Source organism: Lissotriton vulgaris, chromosome 3_1 (assembly GCF_964263255.1).
Source record: "Lissotriton vulgaris chromosome 3_1, aLisVul1.2, whole genome shotgun sequence".
Taxonomy (NCBI): Eukaryota; Metazoa; Chordata; class Amphibia; order Caudata; family Salamandridae; genus Lissotriton; species Lissotriton vulgaris.
This window is the reverse complement of record NC_141689.1, coordinates 828,985,326-828,999,371: the sequence shown is the minus strand read 5'-3', so window position 1 is coordinate 828,999,371 and position 14,046 is coordinate 828,985,326. Positions and strand designations below refer to the sequence as shown.

The following is a 14,046-nucleotide window of genomic DNA, read 5'->3' as shown; positions in this document are numbered from 1 at the left end:
CAGGCAGCGGCCGTCGGCGCTTTTACCACCGACTGAGGCGCTTTACTGTTGTCACTCATTCACCTAAGTTGTAGCGCATTTCTCTCAACTTACTTTGGGGTAAGCACCCTGTTTCCGCTGTAAACAGAAAGTGACTGGAGTGTTTTGGTAACCCCGGAGCCTGCCTGACTAATTCTTTTTCCCGTTAGCGCCTTCTTCCCTCCTCTAGCACCTAGAAGTCTGTCTTCCAGTCGACATGTCAGTCTAGTCTCGGCATTTCCATTAGTTCTGTTTACTTCACAACTTTTCTCGATGCCCGTCTTTCCTTCATTTCGTTTTCTCATTTCCTTTACAATTCTCCCTTCAGTCACTCACTCTCTATGTCTCCCATTTCTTTAGCTCATTTGGCCTTAGTTCCTTCCCTGATCAACATACTCCGTCTTGTTTATTGTACCCGCTCCGCCCCCTCCCCTTCCCGCCGTGTCGCATTTCTCCTCCCCCCTCCCCTCCCCTCTCTTCCGTCCGTCCGTCTTGTTTTCTTTCTCTCCTGCCTCTTGTTGACAGTTGTCTCCAGACACCGCCCTGGAGGGCCCGGGTGCAGGCAGCGGCCGTCGGCGCTTTTACCACCGACTGAGGCGCTTTACTGTTGTCACTCATTCACCTAAGTTGTAGCGCATTTCTCTCAACTTACTTTGGGGTAAGCACCCTGTTTCCGCTGTAAACAGAAAGTGACTGGAGTGTTTTGGTAATCCCGGAGCCTGCCTGACTAATTCTTTTTCCCGTTAGCGCCTTCTTCCCTCCTCTAGCACCTAGAAGTCTGTCTTCCAGTCGACATGTCAGTCTAGTCTCGGCATTTCCATTAGTTCTGTTTACTTCACAACTTTTCTCGATGCCCGTCTTTCCTTCATTTCGTTTTCTCATTTCCTTTACAATTCTCCCTTCAGTCACTCACTCTCTATGTCTCCCATTTCTTTAGCTCATTTGGCCTTAGTTCCTTCCCTGATCTCACCCTATTTCCGCATTTGTAATCATATTTTTTCTTTCTTTGCTATGTACGTGGATTGTGTGTTTTTCTCCCATATTAAGATTTCACTGTTCTTCGGTCCACTTTTTATTCGCCGTTTGTATTCGCGTTTCCGATCTTTGTATTATTGTAGTCTCACTCGTTGGTCCCGCACTTCTAAGGCTGATCGAAGACTTGTCATTTCTCTTCTTCTCTCAACACCACGCCCCACTAATAACCGTTCTTTTTGTTTTGCGTTTTCACTCATTTTCTGAGTCTTTGACCATGAATCGCTCCCTCGAGTTTTAAAATATGTTATGGAATTCGTTCTTCCCCATTCGGTTTCTGACCGTCTACGGATGCGCGCCTTCACATCATCACCCCCTCATCCTCACACACCCTCACTCACCCTCACCCTCACTCACCCTCACCCACACTCACCCTCACCCACACTCACCCTCACCCACACTCACCCTCACCCACACTCACCCTCACTCACCCTCACCCTCACTCACCCTCACTCACCCTCACCCTCACTCACCCTCACTCACCCTCACCCTCACTCACCCTCACTCACCCTCACTCACCCTCACTCACCCTCAACCCCTCACCCTCACTCACCCTCAACGCCTCACCCTCACTCACCCTCAACCCCTCACTCACCCTCAACCTCACTCACCCTCCCTCACCCTCACTTACCCTCAACCCTTCACCCTCAACCCCTCACTCACCCTCACTCTCTCACCCTCACTCTCTCACCCTCACTCTCTCACCCTCACTCTCTCACCCTCACTCACCCTCAACCCCTCAGCATCACCCTCACTCACCCTCACCCTCAACCCCTCACCTACCCTCACCCTCAACCCCTCACCCTCACCCTCACCACCTCACTCGCCCTCACCCTCACTCACCCTCAACACCTCACTCGCCCTCACTCACCCTCAACACCTCAACCTCAACCCCTCACCCTCACCCACCCTCACTCACCCTCACTCTCACTCCCCCTCAACCCCTCACCCTCACTCCCCCTCAACCCCTCACCCACCCTCAACCCCTCACCCTAACTCACACTCACCCTCACCCTCACTCACCCTCACTCACCCTCAACCCCTCACCCTCACACAGTGCAATAGGTCTCGGAGCATTTGAGTTAGAGCTTTTAGAAATGTTTATGGCTTTTTTTTTTTTTATTCTTTAGCATTGGCTACAGGAAACAAAAATGCTAAAGATTTACAAAAAAACCCATAAACAATTCTAAAAGCACTAACTCTAATGCTGCGAGACCTATTGCATTTCCAATGCTTGTTTGGTATTCTTGTATTCTCCTGTACTCCAGCCTGCTCCCCCCTCGCCCCCCTTTTTTCCCTTCAGAATCCCTCTGCTTCCCGTTCTTGCCGCTGCTCCCCTGCGACCCCACCCACTCGCCACCCCGCTCCCGCCTCCCAGCTGTTCCTCCCTCCCTTCCCGCCTTAAATGGCGGCCGCTGCACAGATGCACGCAGCGGGTGCACCGCTGGCGCGCCAGAGGCAAGCCCGTCTGCGCCCATCCGGGCCTGGACCGCGCCCAGCGCCAGAACCCCTGGACCGCACAACCGCCACGACGCCAGACTCCGATATGACGCCAGCACTCTCCTTGCACTCAACGCCGGCCGAGATCACCGCTGCTTCCAGGCCGCCCCGAAACACACCCACGGACCATTCTCCTGTCGCACCTGCAGCTTCACCTGTAACAGAGCCGCCAAACCCCCAAGGACCGGACCCAACCACCTTCGCTGCATATTCCTCAACACCCGCTCCACACGCAAACACTCCGTCGAGCTCTGGGACCTGCTCGACACCTCCGCCCCAGACGTCGCCTTCCTCACCGAAACCTGGTGGAACGACTCCTCGGCGCCCGACACTGCATAGCCATCCTGGACGGATACAAGATCACCCGCAGGGACCACACCAACGGAATCGGAGGAGAAATAGTCATCGTCCACAAGTCCATCCTCAAGGTCTCCACCCACGCAGACAACACCCTCCACACCGCCGAACACCTACACTTCTGGATCCACACCGACCCAAACACCACCCTCAGAGGAACGCTCGTCTACAGACCCCCAGGACCCCGGGCACAGTTCAGCGAATCCATCGCCGACCTTGCCAGCACCCACGCACTCTCCTCCGCGGACTACATCCTCCTCAGGGACTTGAACTTTCACCTCGAGAACAACAACGATGCCAATTCCGCCACCCTGATCAACAACTCCCCCAACCTCTGCCTCAGACAACTCGTCACCTCACCCACCCATACCGCCGGCCACACGCTGGACCCAGTCTTCTCCGCAAGCCCCCAAGTTTCCTTCGACCACACCACCGAACTCCACTGGACCGACCACCGCTGCGTCCACTTCACCTTCAAGGAACCTACCAAGCACCACCGAACACAACAGCTGCCCTGCAGCTGTTGGAGCAAAATCACTGAAGACCAACTGACCACCACCCTCGCCCGGAACCCACCCACCGACCCAGACGCCGCCCCCCGCAACCTCAGCCACCGACCCAGACGCCGCCCCCCGCAACCTCAGACAGTGGATAAAAGACTGCGCCAACACCCTCGCCCCACTCAAGATACCCTCCAACAACCATACCAGCAAAAAAGCCACCTGGTTCACCGAAGAGCTCCAGACCTCCAAACAGGCGTGCCGGAAACTGAAGAAATGGATCCATGAACCCATACCGAACAGACACACAGCCCACAAAGACGCCACCCGCAGACACCACCAACTCATCAGACTAGCCAAGAGATCCTCCTTTAAAGACCACCTGGATAACAACGCACATGACAGCAAAGAGCTATTCAGCATCATGAAGGAACTCTCCAACCCCAGCGCCAACACCAACACCAACGACATCCCGCCCTCACAACAACTGTGCGACTCACTGGCCACCTTCTTCTACCGCAATATCACTGACATCCACGACCGCTTCAACTCCACGACCACACCAACTACGCCAGACACCACCCCGCCTGCGAACACCACCAGCACCAACCGCCTGGCCTCCTGATCCAACGTCACAGACGACGAGACACGCAAGGTCATGAACTCCATCCACTCAGGATCTTCGCCAGACCCCTGCCCACACCACTTATACAACAAAGCAGACACAGCCATCGCCCTCGAGCTACGGAAGGTCATCAACATCTCCTTCGAGACGGCGACATTCCCGGAAAGCTGGAAACACGCCGAAATCAACGCCCTCCTCAAGAAGCCCAAGGCGGACCCCAAGGACCTCAAGAACTTCCAACCCATCTCCCTGCTACCTTTCCCGGCAAAGGTCATTGAGAAAAACATACAACGGACACCCCACCTCGAAGACATCATCTTGGACCCGTCGCAGTCCGGGTTCAGACAAAACCACAGCACCGAGACAGCCCTCATTGCCGCCACAGACTACATCAGACGCCAACTAGACAATGGCGAAACATCAGCCCTCATCCTCGTGGACCTACCAGCCGCCTTCGACACAGTCTGCCACCGGACCCTAAAGACACGTCTCCAAGAAGACAGAATCCAAGAGAAGGGCCTCAACTGGACCACGTCCTCGCTCTCCGGCAGAACCCAGAGCATCCGCCTCCCACCCTTCAGATCCGAAGCCACCGATATCTGCGGCGTTCCTCAAGGCTCATCCCTCAGCCCGACGCTGTTCAACATCTCCCACCCCCTCAGCCTGGGACGACTCCTGGTGGCCGACCACACTGGGAGCAGCACAGACACCCACCGACCACGCATGCAACCTAGGATTCATCCTCGACTCCTCCCTCTCCATGTCGAAGCAGGTAAACGCCGTCTCCCCCTCCTGCTACAACACCCTCCGTATGCTCCGCAGGATCTACAAGTGGATCCCGACCGAAACAACAAGAACGGCGGCACAGGCCCTCGTCCGCAGCAGACTGGACTACGGCGACACTCTACGAGGGAATCCCAGCCAAGCACCTGCTTCGACTACAACGCATTCAAAACGCCTCCGCCCGACTGATCCTCAAAATCCCCCGCCGCAGCCACAATACCCCTCACCTGAGCCCTACACTGGCTCCCCGTCGACAAGAGGATCACCTTCAAGCTCCTCACCCACGCACACAAATCACTTCACAACGCCGGACCAGCCTAAATGAACAGTAGACTCCGCTTCTACACCTCCACCCGCCAGCTCCGATCCGCCAGCCTCGCCCACGCCACTGTCCGCCGCATCCAACGAACGACCTCCGGCGGCAGATCCCTCTCTTACCTCGCCTTCAAGACCTGAACACCCTTCCTACCCACCTAGGAAAGACCGAAGACCTACTCGCCTACAGAAGACTCCGCAAAACCTGGCTCTTCGAGCAGTAGCAGCACCCCCCCACCCCCCAGCGCCTGGAGACCCTCGCGGGTAAGTAGTGCGCTCTACAAGTTCACTGATTGATTGGGGTGAAGTTCCCACTTGGGAATTTGCTGCCTTCTTCTGCTGAGAAGATCAGAAATTTGATTGTTTACTCCTGGTAGATGTTCTGCCAAAAGATAAATCTTGTGATGGATCACCCAACTCTAAATGGCTTGAGCGTGTGTTGACAGTTGGAGAGCATGTGTCTCCACCTGTTTCCGCACATAATACTTTGCTGTCATGTTGTAGGACAGTTTTGGCTATGAGGTGAGTTTGAAAAGCTTTAAGTGCTAGAAAAACAGCTAAAAGCTCTAGATAGTTGTTGTGGACAGTCTTGTGCGTGTTGCTCCACAGCCCTCTATTGTGTTACCTTTGAGATGAGCCCCCCCCCCCCCAGCCTGTTAGAGATGCACCTGCTGTGAACACGATTTGTGGAATAGGGTCGATGGAAGGCTGGCCTGCTGATAAGTTTTGCGGGTTCCACCACTGCAGAGAGCGATGGGTATGGCCATATACCAACACTAGATCGGTTAATAGGCACTGCGATTGATTCCATTGACATGCTAAGCACTCTTGTAGGGGGGCGCATGTGAAGCCTTGCATGGGGTACAATTGCGATGCAAGACGCCATCATTCCCAGCAGTTGCATGAACACCCTGGCTGGTAATGCTTGGTTGGGTTGAAACTGCAGGACTGTAGTTTGAATATTGTGTATTCTGGCTACATTGGGAGAGGCTAGAGCTTTGACTGTGTCTAGCATGGCTCCTAGGTAAGACTGCATCTGGGAAAGTTGTAGGTGAGATTTTTGTGCATTGATGGTGAAGCCCAGTTGATGAAGTAGATCTATTGTGAATTGTGTGTGCTGTAGACTGTTCTGGTGAGTGCTGGCTTTGATAAACCAGTCGTCTGGATAGGGGAAGACACAAAGCTGCTGTATTCTGAGATGAGCAGCGACTACAGGCAGGGATTTGGTAACAACTCTGGGAGCTGTAGTCTCGCCGAAGGGAAGCACCTTGAACTGGTAATGCTTGCCTGCTATCACAAATCTGAGGTATTTATGATGAGCTGGATGAATTGGAACATGAAAATATGCATCTTTTAAATCTAGAGTAGATAAAAAATCGGCTCTTTGTAAAAGTGGGAGTACATGTTGAAGCATCACCATGTGAAAGTCCTCTGAGAGTATATAACGGTTTAACTCTACGAGATCCAGAACAGGTCTTAGGGAGAAGTCCTTTTTGGGGAATAGAAAGTACAGAGAGTAAACCAGTGAACCCTGGTACTGTATTTGAAAGGGCTCTATTGCCCCTTTTAGCAACAAGGAGTGGACCTCTTGTTCTAGTAAGTATATGTGTTCTGGAGACAATTTGTGAGATCGAGGTAGAATACTTGGGGGATTGCTGGTAAGCTCCAGGCAATAACCATGTTGGATAATTTCAAACACCCATTTATCTGTTATAGATTGCCAAATGGGGAGAAATTGTTGAAGTCTTCCCCGACAGGTGTGATGTAAACAGGGGGGAAGAGTGGGTAAGGTACTGTTTGTTGGGGGAAGGGGAGTTACGGGGTGTTTTGCCCTTACCCCTACCATTAACACCTTGGCTGCTAGGGGTTTTCCCCTCCTGTGCTGAAAATCCTTGATCATTATAGTTTCATGACGAGCTCAGCTCGTCATCAGCACAGCTCAACTGTGCCTCATGACGAGCTGAGCTCATCATGAGCATGGAAGGGGTTAAAGTTGCTGCCTCTACAACCTCTTTGAAAAAAACACTCTGGAGGGAGAGGACTGGTTGTTACCTTTATGACTGGAGGTATTTTTATCTGGGGGATGGGGTTTTGGACCCTCTTCTGAAAAGAAGCGATGAAAGGAGCCTCTGTTGAACGGAGACTGGAGCGCTCCCATACATTTGGCTACCTGTGTCCTTTTTCATTTTCTACAACTCTTGATTACTACGTTAGGACCAAATAAGTGTTCATTATCAAAGGGCGTGTTAAGAATTGACAGTTGGACCTCAGGTTTAAATCCTTAACCAAGCTTGTCTCCTGAGCAGGATGCTGGTATTAAACTCTCTGGCTGCGGTGTCTGCAGCATCTAGAGTACATTGTATAGAGGAATTAGAAATGAGCTTACCTTCATTTCCTAAGTCCTGTGCTTTAGCTTTATGCTCATCTGGGAGATATTGGAGCAACTGCTCCATTTCATCTCAGTGAGCCCTGTTTTATCTGGCTAAAAGACCCTACGTATTCACAATGCACCATTGATTCGCAGCCTGAGCAGATATGCACTTGCTAGAAGTGTCAATTAATTTGGACTCTTTGTCTGGCAGAGGAGCATCTCCCGATGTCAGAACTTGCCCGCTTACGAGCATTAGATACTGGTAGGGAATCTAAAGGGAACTAGTCCTTGATAAATATAGGATCTGAACGGCAGGCCATATATTTTTTGTCTACTCTAGGAGTCATGATGTGTGCTCTGACTGGGCCTTTAAATATCTCAGTGTGTCGTATAATTGCTTTATGCATGGGAAGTGTCTGTGATGACCTATGTGTGGATGCTAAAGCCTCAAACAAAAATAATCTTCTAGGGGTTCTTTGTGCAGTGCCACCCCATGATATTGTGCAACCCTGGCAATGAGTTCTTGATGGGATGCATTGTCGTCTGGAGGAGATGGTTTGGCTGGGTAGAGGTCTGATAATTATCACCTGGGGCATCAATTGTGTAATCTGTCCATGGGTCTACTGGGAGATTCATTACCCAATCATCTGCATCCTCATCATGGTGAGATTGTGGGGAATCCGGAGGCGTAATTTACAAAGGATTCTCAGGTGGAGATAGAGGCGGTGGAGGTGATGGCATATGGAAAGGACTTGTAGCTACAGATTTTCTCTTCAAGGATATCTTGTAAGAAGTGTCCTCCTCTTGAAGCTTGCGTTTGAGGCGGCTTTGTATGAATATGGCCAGTCGCAGGGTTAATATATAGCTTCTTCTGCTTCGGATCTGGTGTTAATGTAATATTGTCCACTTTCGGTTGCTTGGTTTTCGGCACATAGGAATCCTCTATGCCGAAAACCAAGCAACCTTCGGAGCACATGTTGCACACTTCGTGTGAGTCTGTTCGCGGATACTTCGAGTGGCACAGAAGACAGAATTTAAACTGAGTCCGATCCATCGACTGAGAGCTAACTCGGCACGGTAAGGCCTCAAAGGCTGTCCATGAAGCTTTCCGATCAAAAGTCTATTCCGATGTCAAAAAGATAAAAGGAGAAGTAGGAAATGCGTACGGAAAGAACACCGACGAGGGTAGAGGATTGCGTGTCGAGGGGAACCCAGAGAACGGTTTCGAACCGGATCGCTGCAACAAGTCCGAATCAGATGCCGGAAAAAAAAACCCTACAAATTGAGTCAATGACCATACGCACTATCACCGATAGGAGTCACCACCTTACCTCGTACTAGGAAAGACTTCTTCGAAGAAAAACAACTTGCAAACATCCGGATCCAACACTAGGTGGCAGGAGTATGTAAAGCATGTGTAATACAGTACACATGCCTCGAACACAAGATTTCTAGAATGACACAGAAGTCAAGTGGAGCTTTGCACAACAAGTAGACATAATCTTCAGTCATTGTTCTTCCCATTTCATATTACAAACATGGGCGAATTTACAACGTTGCAAGAGCTGCTGAATGCGGACGCCCAGCTGGATGGCGGACAATAGAGCTGATGATTCATCTTCCAGTACTGGACGACCACCAAACAATCAAATAAGAATTCACCAAAGTGCTTACTGCCTCCCCTTTCTTTTCAGCAGTGCATGTGAGTGGATAACTACAATTACACTTAAGGAGGTGTATCCAGGCACCTGAAGGAAAGCAAAGCACTGCAGATATTTCTGGTTATCACCTTTGGAAATTCAGCTTGCCTTCTATATTGTGTATGTAAGTTACACATCCATGATCTACCAGTATCTTCCTAGTTTTTCTTAAATTACACTTATTGAAAAATAGATAATACGTTCAGCAGAAAGGAAATTGTGCTTTTTTTTGTCTGCTCAACTTACCGCTCCAGGTCGAGGTGACGGAACGTCGCCATTGTATTGCACCCACTTGGTATGCGACTGCTCCACAGCGGTACTGTGCATGTATTTTCCCTTGGCAAAAATGTCCTCCACCGTTGAAATGTTGTATGCACAGACGGCAGATAGACCCACATTGTTCCTATGAGAGGGAAAACAAGAGGCAATATGCGAACGTGATCCTTGCAAACACAATCTAAGCAAGAAAAATTTATTGAAAAGTGCAAAGGCACCTACAGCTGTAAGGTGAAGATGCCATAGATGACCGGCTCGACCGAGTGAGGAGGTTTCAAGATGAACACATCGTTGACTATGTTAAATACCAGGTTCTTCTCTGGCATACTGCAAATTAATTTCGCTTTTAGAAAAGAAGTCCATTTTTTCTGCAATGTCCTTAGCCCTCCATGGTCGTTCTTAAAAAAAAAAAGACAGACATTTAAGTATTACTGCTATGCTGGAACAACAACCGATTTAAGTCTACATTTATTTAAAAAAAAAGGTTACCATCGATAGGAGCAGTACAAATAAACATGGAGCTAGTTGTTTTAGCATTATTGACAGTTGGAGATCACATCAGCATGGGTGTCCTTCCATGCACGGAGGTCATACAGATTTAGCAATGTATGTGAAACCTCTTACAACTAACTGCATGTGTATCAAATGGCTCATGGACCCCGCTCTCTGCTTCTTTGTCCATGCATTTGTGTCCTCCGTATGAACAAGGTATTGAAACGAAGATCCTAATAAACAGGAAGGCTCATCACCAGTATGCATCGAGAATATAAATATGTGAACCCCATATATCATCACTACTCAAACCATGTCTTGTTTATCATATACACTGCTGAACGATTTTCCACTACAAAAACTGACACTACAGTTTATGTACACAGCCAAATATGCATACATTTAGAGATAAGTTAATTTTAAATGTTTGGTGCAATATTTGGAACTAAAAAGCTGCACTGTGAGAAATCTCAGAGTTAAGGTTTATGCACTTAAACAACTCGAATCCAGCAGTGTTTATTTTCCTGAGCATCCTGGGCATTCTTAAAACGAAACATCCAAAACAATGGGATCAGTCCTCTTGTTTATATCTGACACTTTGGAACCCTTTTCAAGGCAATATAAGATTCGACCCTAAATTGTTATTTTTTGAGAAAAGTTTAAAGACCGATCTGTTTAAAGACAATACTGAATATAAGGTTAAAATGTTCTATTTGGCCAGTCAATGTCTTGGGACAAGCAAGGCCTTCAAGAAATCTTCGGATTAAGTTACAGCAGGCATAGAGTCTAGGACACACTGTTGATGTCTACATACAAAAGGGACTGATGCATTATGTAAGCTTCAAATGTCTGAGGGAACATTTCACAAGTCTTCATGTGAAGGACCCAATCAGGGCCAACATATCCTATGCATGAGCTAATTTCATTTGATCACGGAGATCCTGGAAATTTCTCAGGTTGCGACAGGGTGCTTAGAATTTTGTGTGCCAGCTGTTCTTAACAGCGGAATACAAGAGAATTGTTTTAGTATGACAATCAATTGTCCATTCAAAGTGTAGTCCACCGTTAACCAGGGAGAACGGAGTGTTGTGGTTTGCTGCTTTTAGACTAGAATTTTTGGGTGCCTTCCATGCTCACAAAAAGTCATTTTTCCCTACGCAACTGGGGTGGGGAGCATCTCTTTCCTGCTTCTATGTCCCAGGCAGTGAATGTGTAAGTAAATTGGCTCAATAAAAGTTTTACATTTTTGTCTTAGAGTCCTTATCACAATTAAGGTTTACACCATTTAATACATTGGAAATTATAGTAAAGGCCACTGGAATAGTGCGTCAAGGAAGCACCAAATTATATGTCAGGGTTGACTAAACAATGTGGAAAGAATAACCGGTCGACCAAGCAAAACAGTGGAAACCTGCACCTGCAAGATACATGGGGCAACAGAGGCAAAAGGCTGACTCCTGCCCAGCAAGCGCCGGTATGGAACAAGAAAACGCATACTAGATATGCTGGAGTTAAAAGGAATCTCATGATACTGCCAGAAGTGGAACTGGACCTACTGTTTGAGAGATCCACCAGAAGCAATGTATCGCTTGTAAGCAAAACCCAGAGAGATTGCAACCAGTATGACAGATAGTGCATACCGGCCCAGTATGTAGAATAGTGGAAGAAGCACTGTTCAAGCTGCAGCAGCTAGACACATGTGACAACACTGGCAGGTGACCACTCCATGGCCAGAAGTAAAATAGAAGATACACAAAGACATAGGCGGTCTGTTACAACCTGTGAAAGGGCCAATGGCACACAGTCTAGCGTCACAGTAGGAGCAACACTAAGATATCTAAGCATACCGGAAGGCACCGAACCCCATGAAGCTGCGAAAGACATCCTGCAGGCAGCGTGAGCAGCTCAGATGCGCATGACATCAAGAGGGCAACGGACAAAAAGGGGCACCAGGTAGCCGGGCACCACATAGAGGTGGTGGCACAAGCAGATCTGGTCAGTGACCACAGACACCGCATGAAGGAAAGAGCCCGCATGCATCCTCTGCACAAGACAGAACAGATTCAGAGGAGAAAGAAAGAAACTAGATAAAGTAATAAGCAACATCTTCCCCTTGCCCGGGAGGAACCACAGTCCCCTGCAAGCTAGGTAGGAGAGAACCAGGCATGACAGTGAAAACAGTCAGGATCAATATAAGTGCCCCGGACCACAAGAATCAAGTATTTCGAAGAAATACGCCCCATGCAAGATCACAGTATGATCCAAGCAGAAGTGTGGAAACACCTGTGCAGGGCAGTAGAGAATGTGGAAAAAACGCTGTAGGAGAAGTGGTGAGAAAAAGAGGCCACATACAGCAGAGATATAAATGCTAATCTGGTACCTTGGAGGACGAGCCCAATAAGGGCTGCATGCCCACGTCTGTACTAATAGTACTAAGCATTGCTGCACAGCAGCAGAGAAGGTGTGAGCCATAAAAGAAAGGATAGAAGCACTACAGACAAGCGGGACCAAAGGCACCCGAAGTGCGATAGAGTAATGCTAACAATAGGATCGCAGGAGAAAAGACAGAAGGACTCCCCGAAGGATGTCCACTCCATAGAAGAATACCAAGGCAAAGGCAGTTGCCTAGTACCAGCATATAACCCACATAGGGTAAGTGTCAACCCCTGATAAGGGGATTCTCTTGGGCAAAACACACAGTCAGAGGACTGAAAAGAAGATCAAACCAGCCATACGGCTGAACTTTAACAAATGAGAGAAGGCTTAACAGCCTCAGACATCAACCGGGCAACCTACTATACTCGTGTGTTATATAGGTTTTGGAAAATAAGCCAGAGAATCCTGCAAGAGTTATTGCAACCCGGACAAGAGCCGGGAGACTGTCAGATCCGTGTGGCGATCAAAAAGATCCACACCATTGAACAGTAGATCTCGGAGGACACCCCGAACATTATCCAGGAAACTACTGTCGCGCAGCCATGCACGACGGTGCAAAGCCACAGATAGAGCAGGAGCTCGCCCCACAGAGTCAGTGGCATCAAGGGAAGAACGGAGCCAAAATTGTGCCATTCCCCTGCCTTCAAGCAGAAGCAGAAGCAACTGTGACCGCAGCTACTCTGGAACAGAAGGGAGAAGGTTCTCGACCAAGTCCCAAAGGGTTGAGGATGCACGCACGAACACACAGGCAGTATTCAATGCGTGGATACTAGCACCGGTAGAGGCAAAAAGCTGGCGAGCACACGCATCCAGCCACCTAGACTTCCTAGTGGGAGGTAATAATGGCAAGGCCTGCACAACGAGTCCTTGAGCCGTAGGGTGACTGGACAGGCAGAATGGATCATCTGGAGCAGGACGGTGCCTACGAGCAATAGTCCGATCAACATGGTGACCAGAAGAGGGCCTTGCCCATGTGCCAAGCAAAATGTCAAATAAAGAGCCGCCAAATGGCAGTCAAGTCTCCACCTCAATAGGCTCCATACGGAGCAGATCCATTAAAGGATCAGAAAGCAGGGGGACCACAGGAGGCTAAAATCTAAGAATAGCAGCCGCTCTGTGAATAGCACGTGCATAGGCAGCACTAGTTTCAGTTGCCATCCAGTTAGGCAATAATAAATCGTCGGTAGGAGACGGTTGGAGACTAAGCCGCCCACTCGACAACAAAAGTGGAGGACCAGAGACTGACCCGAAGGCCAGGCAACACAAGGGTCTTGCACCATGGGCCCCGACCCGGGGAATCCAGAGAAACGTTAAACTTCTGACAAGAAGGAAGCGTAGTTGCAGGCACCGGCGTCGATCAACACCGTGTGGAGGTCGCAGCGACGTCCGACGAGTCGGGGGAGGGGGGAGCAGCAACCTCTTGAGGAAGCTTGGACGTTGGCACCGGCATCGATGGACGCCAGGTTGGAGACATCTGAACATAGACGACCTCCAGAGGAGACTCGACCTGGACGCCGCCGCGTCGAGCCGGGCATCTGGGCTGGCGCAGCCACCGACGTCAGCGCAGGAAGCCGCTTAGGGCTATGCGATGACTGACGGGGTAGGCTGGACGGGCGACTAGGAGGACCCACTGGGCCATGT

General features: G+C 49.6%; 1 protein-coding gene across 6 annotated transcripts in view; it reads right to left on the bottom strand.

Annotated features, from left to right (window-relative positions):
• Window positions 1-14,046, bottom strand: part of SEMA4D (semaphorin 4D) — a 1,027,601-nt gene that overhangs the window by 358,259 nt on the left and 655,296 nt on the right. For all 6 annotated transcript variants that reach the window (XM_086961137.1, XM_086961138.1, XM_086961132.1 and 3 more), the window contains exons 11-12: window positions 9,700-9,875; window positions 9,448-9,604 (exon numbers count right to left, since the gene is read on the bottom strand). In XM_086961137.1, coding sequence (XP_086817263.1) covers window positions 9,448-9,604; window positions 9,700-9,875 — 333 coding nt within the window. The remainder of the gene's footprint in view (window positions 1-9,447; window positions 9,605-9,699; window positions 9,876-14,046) is intronic.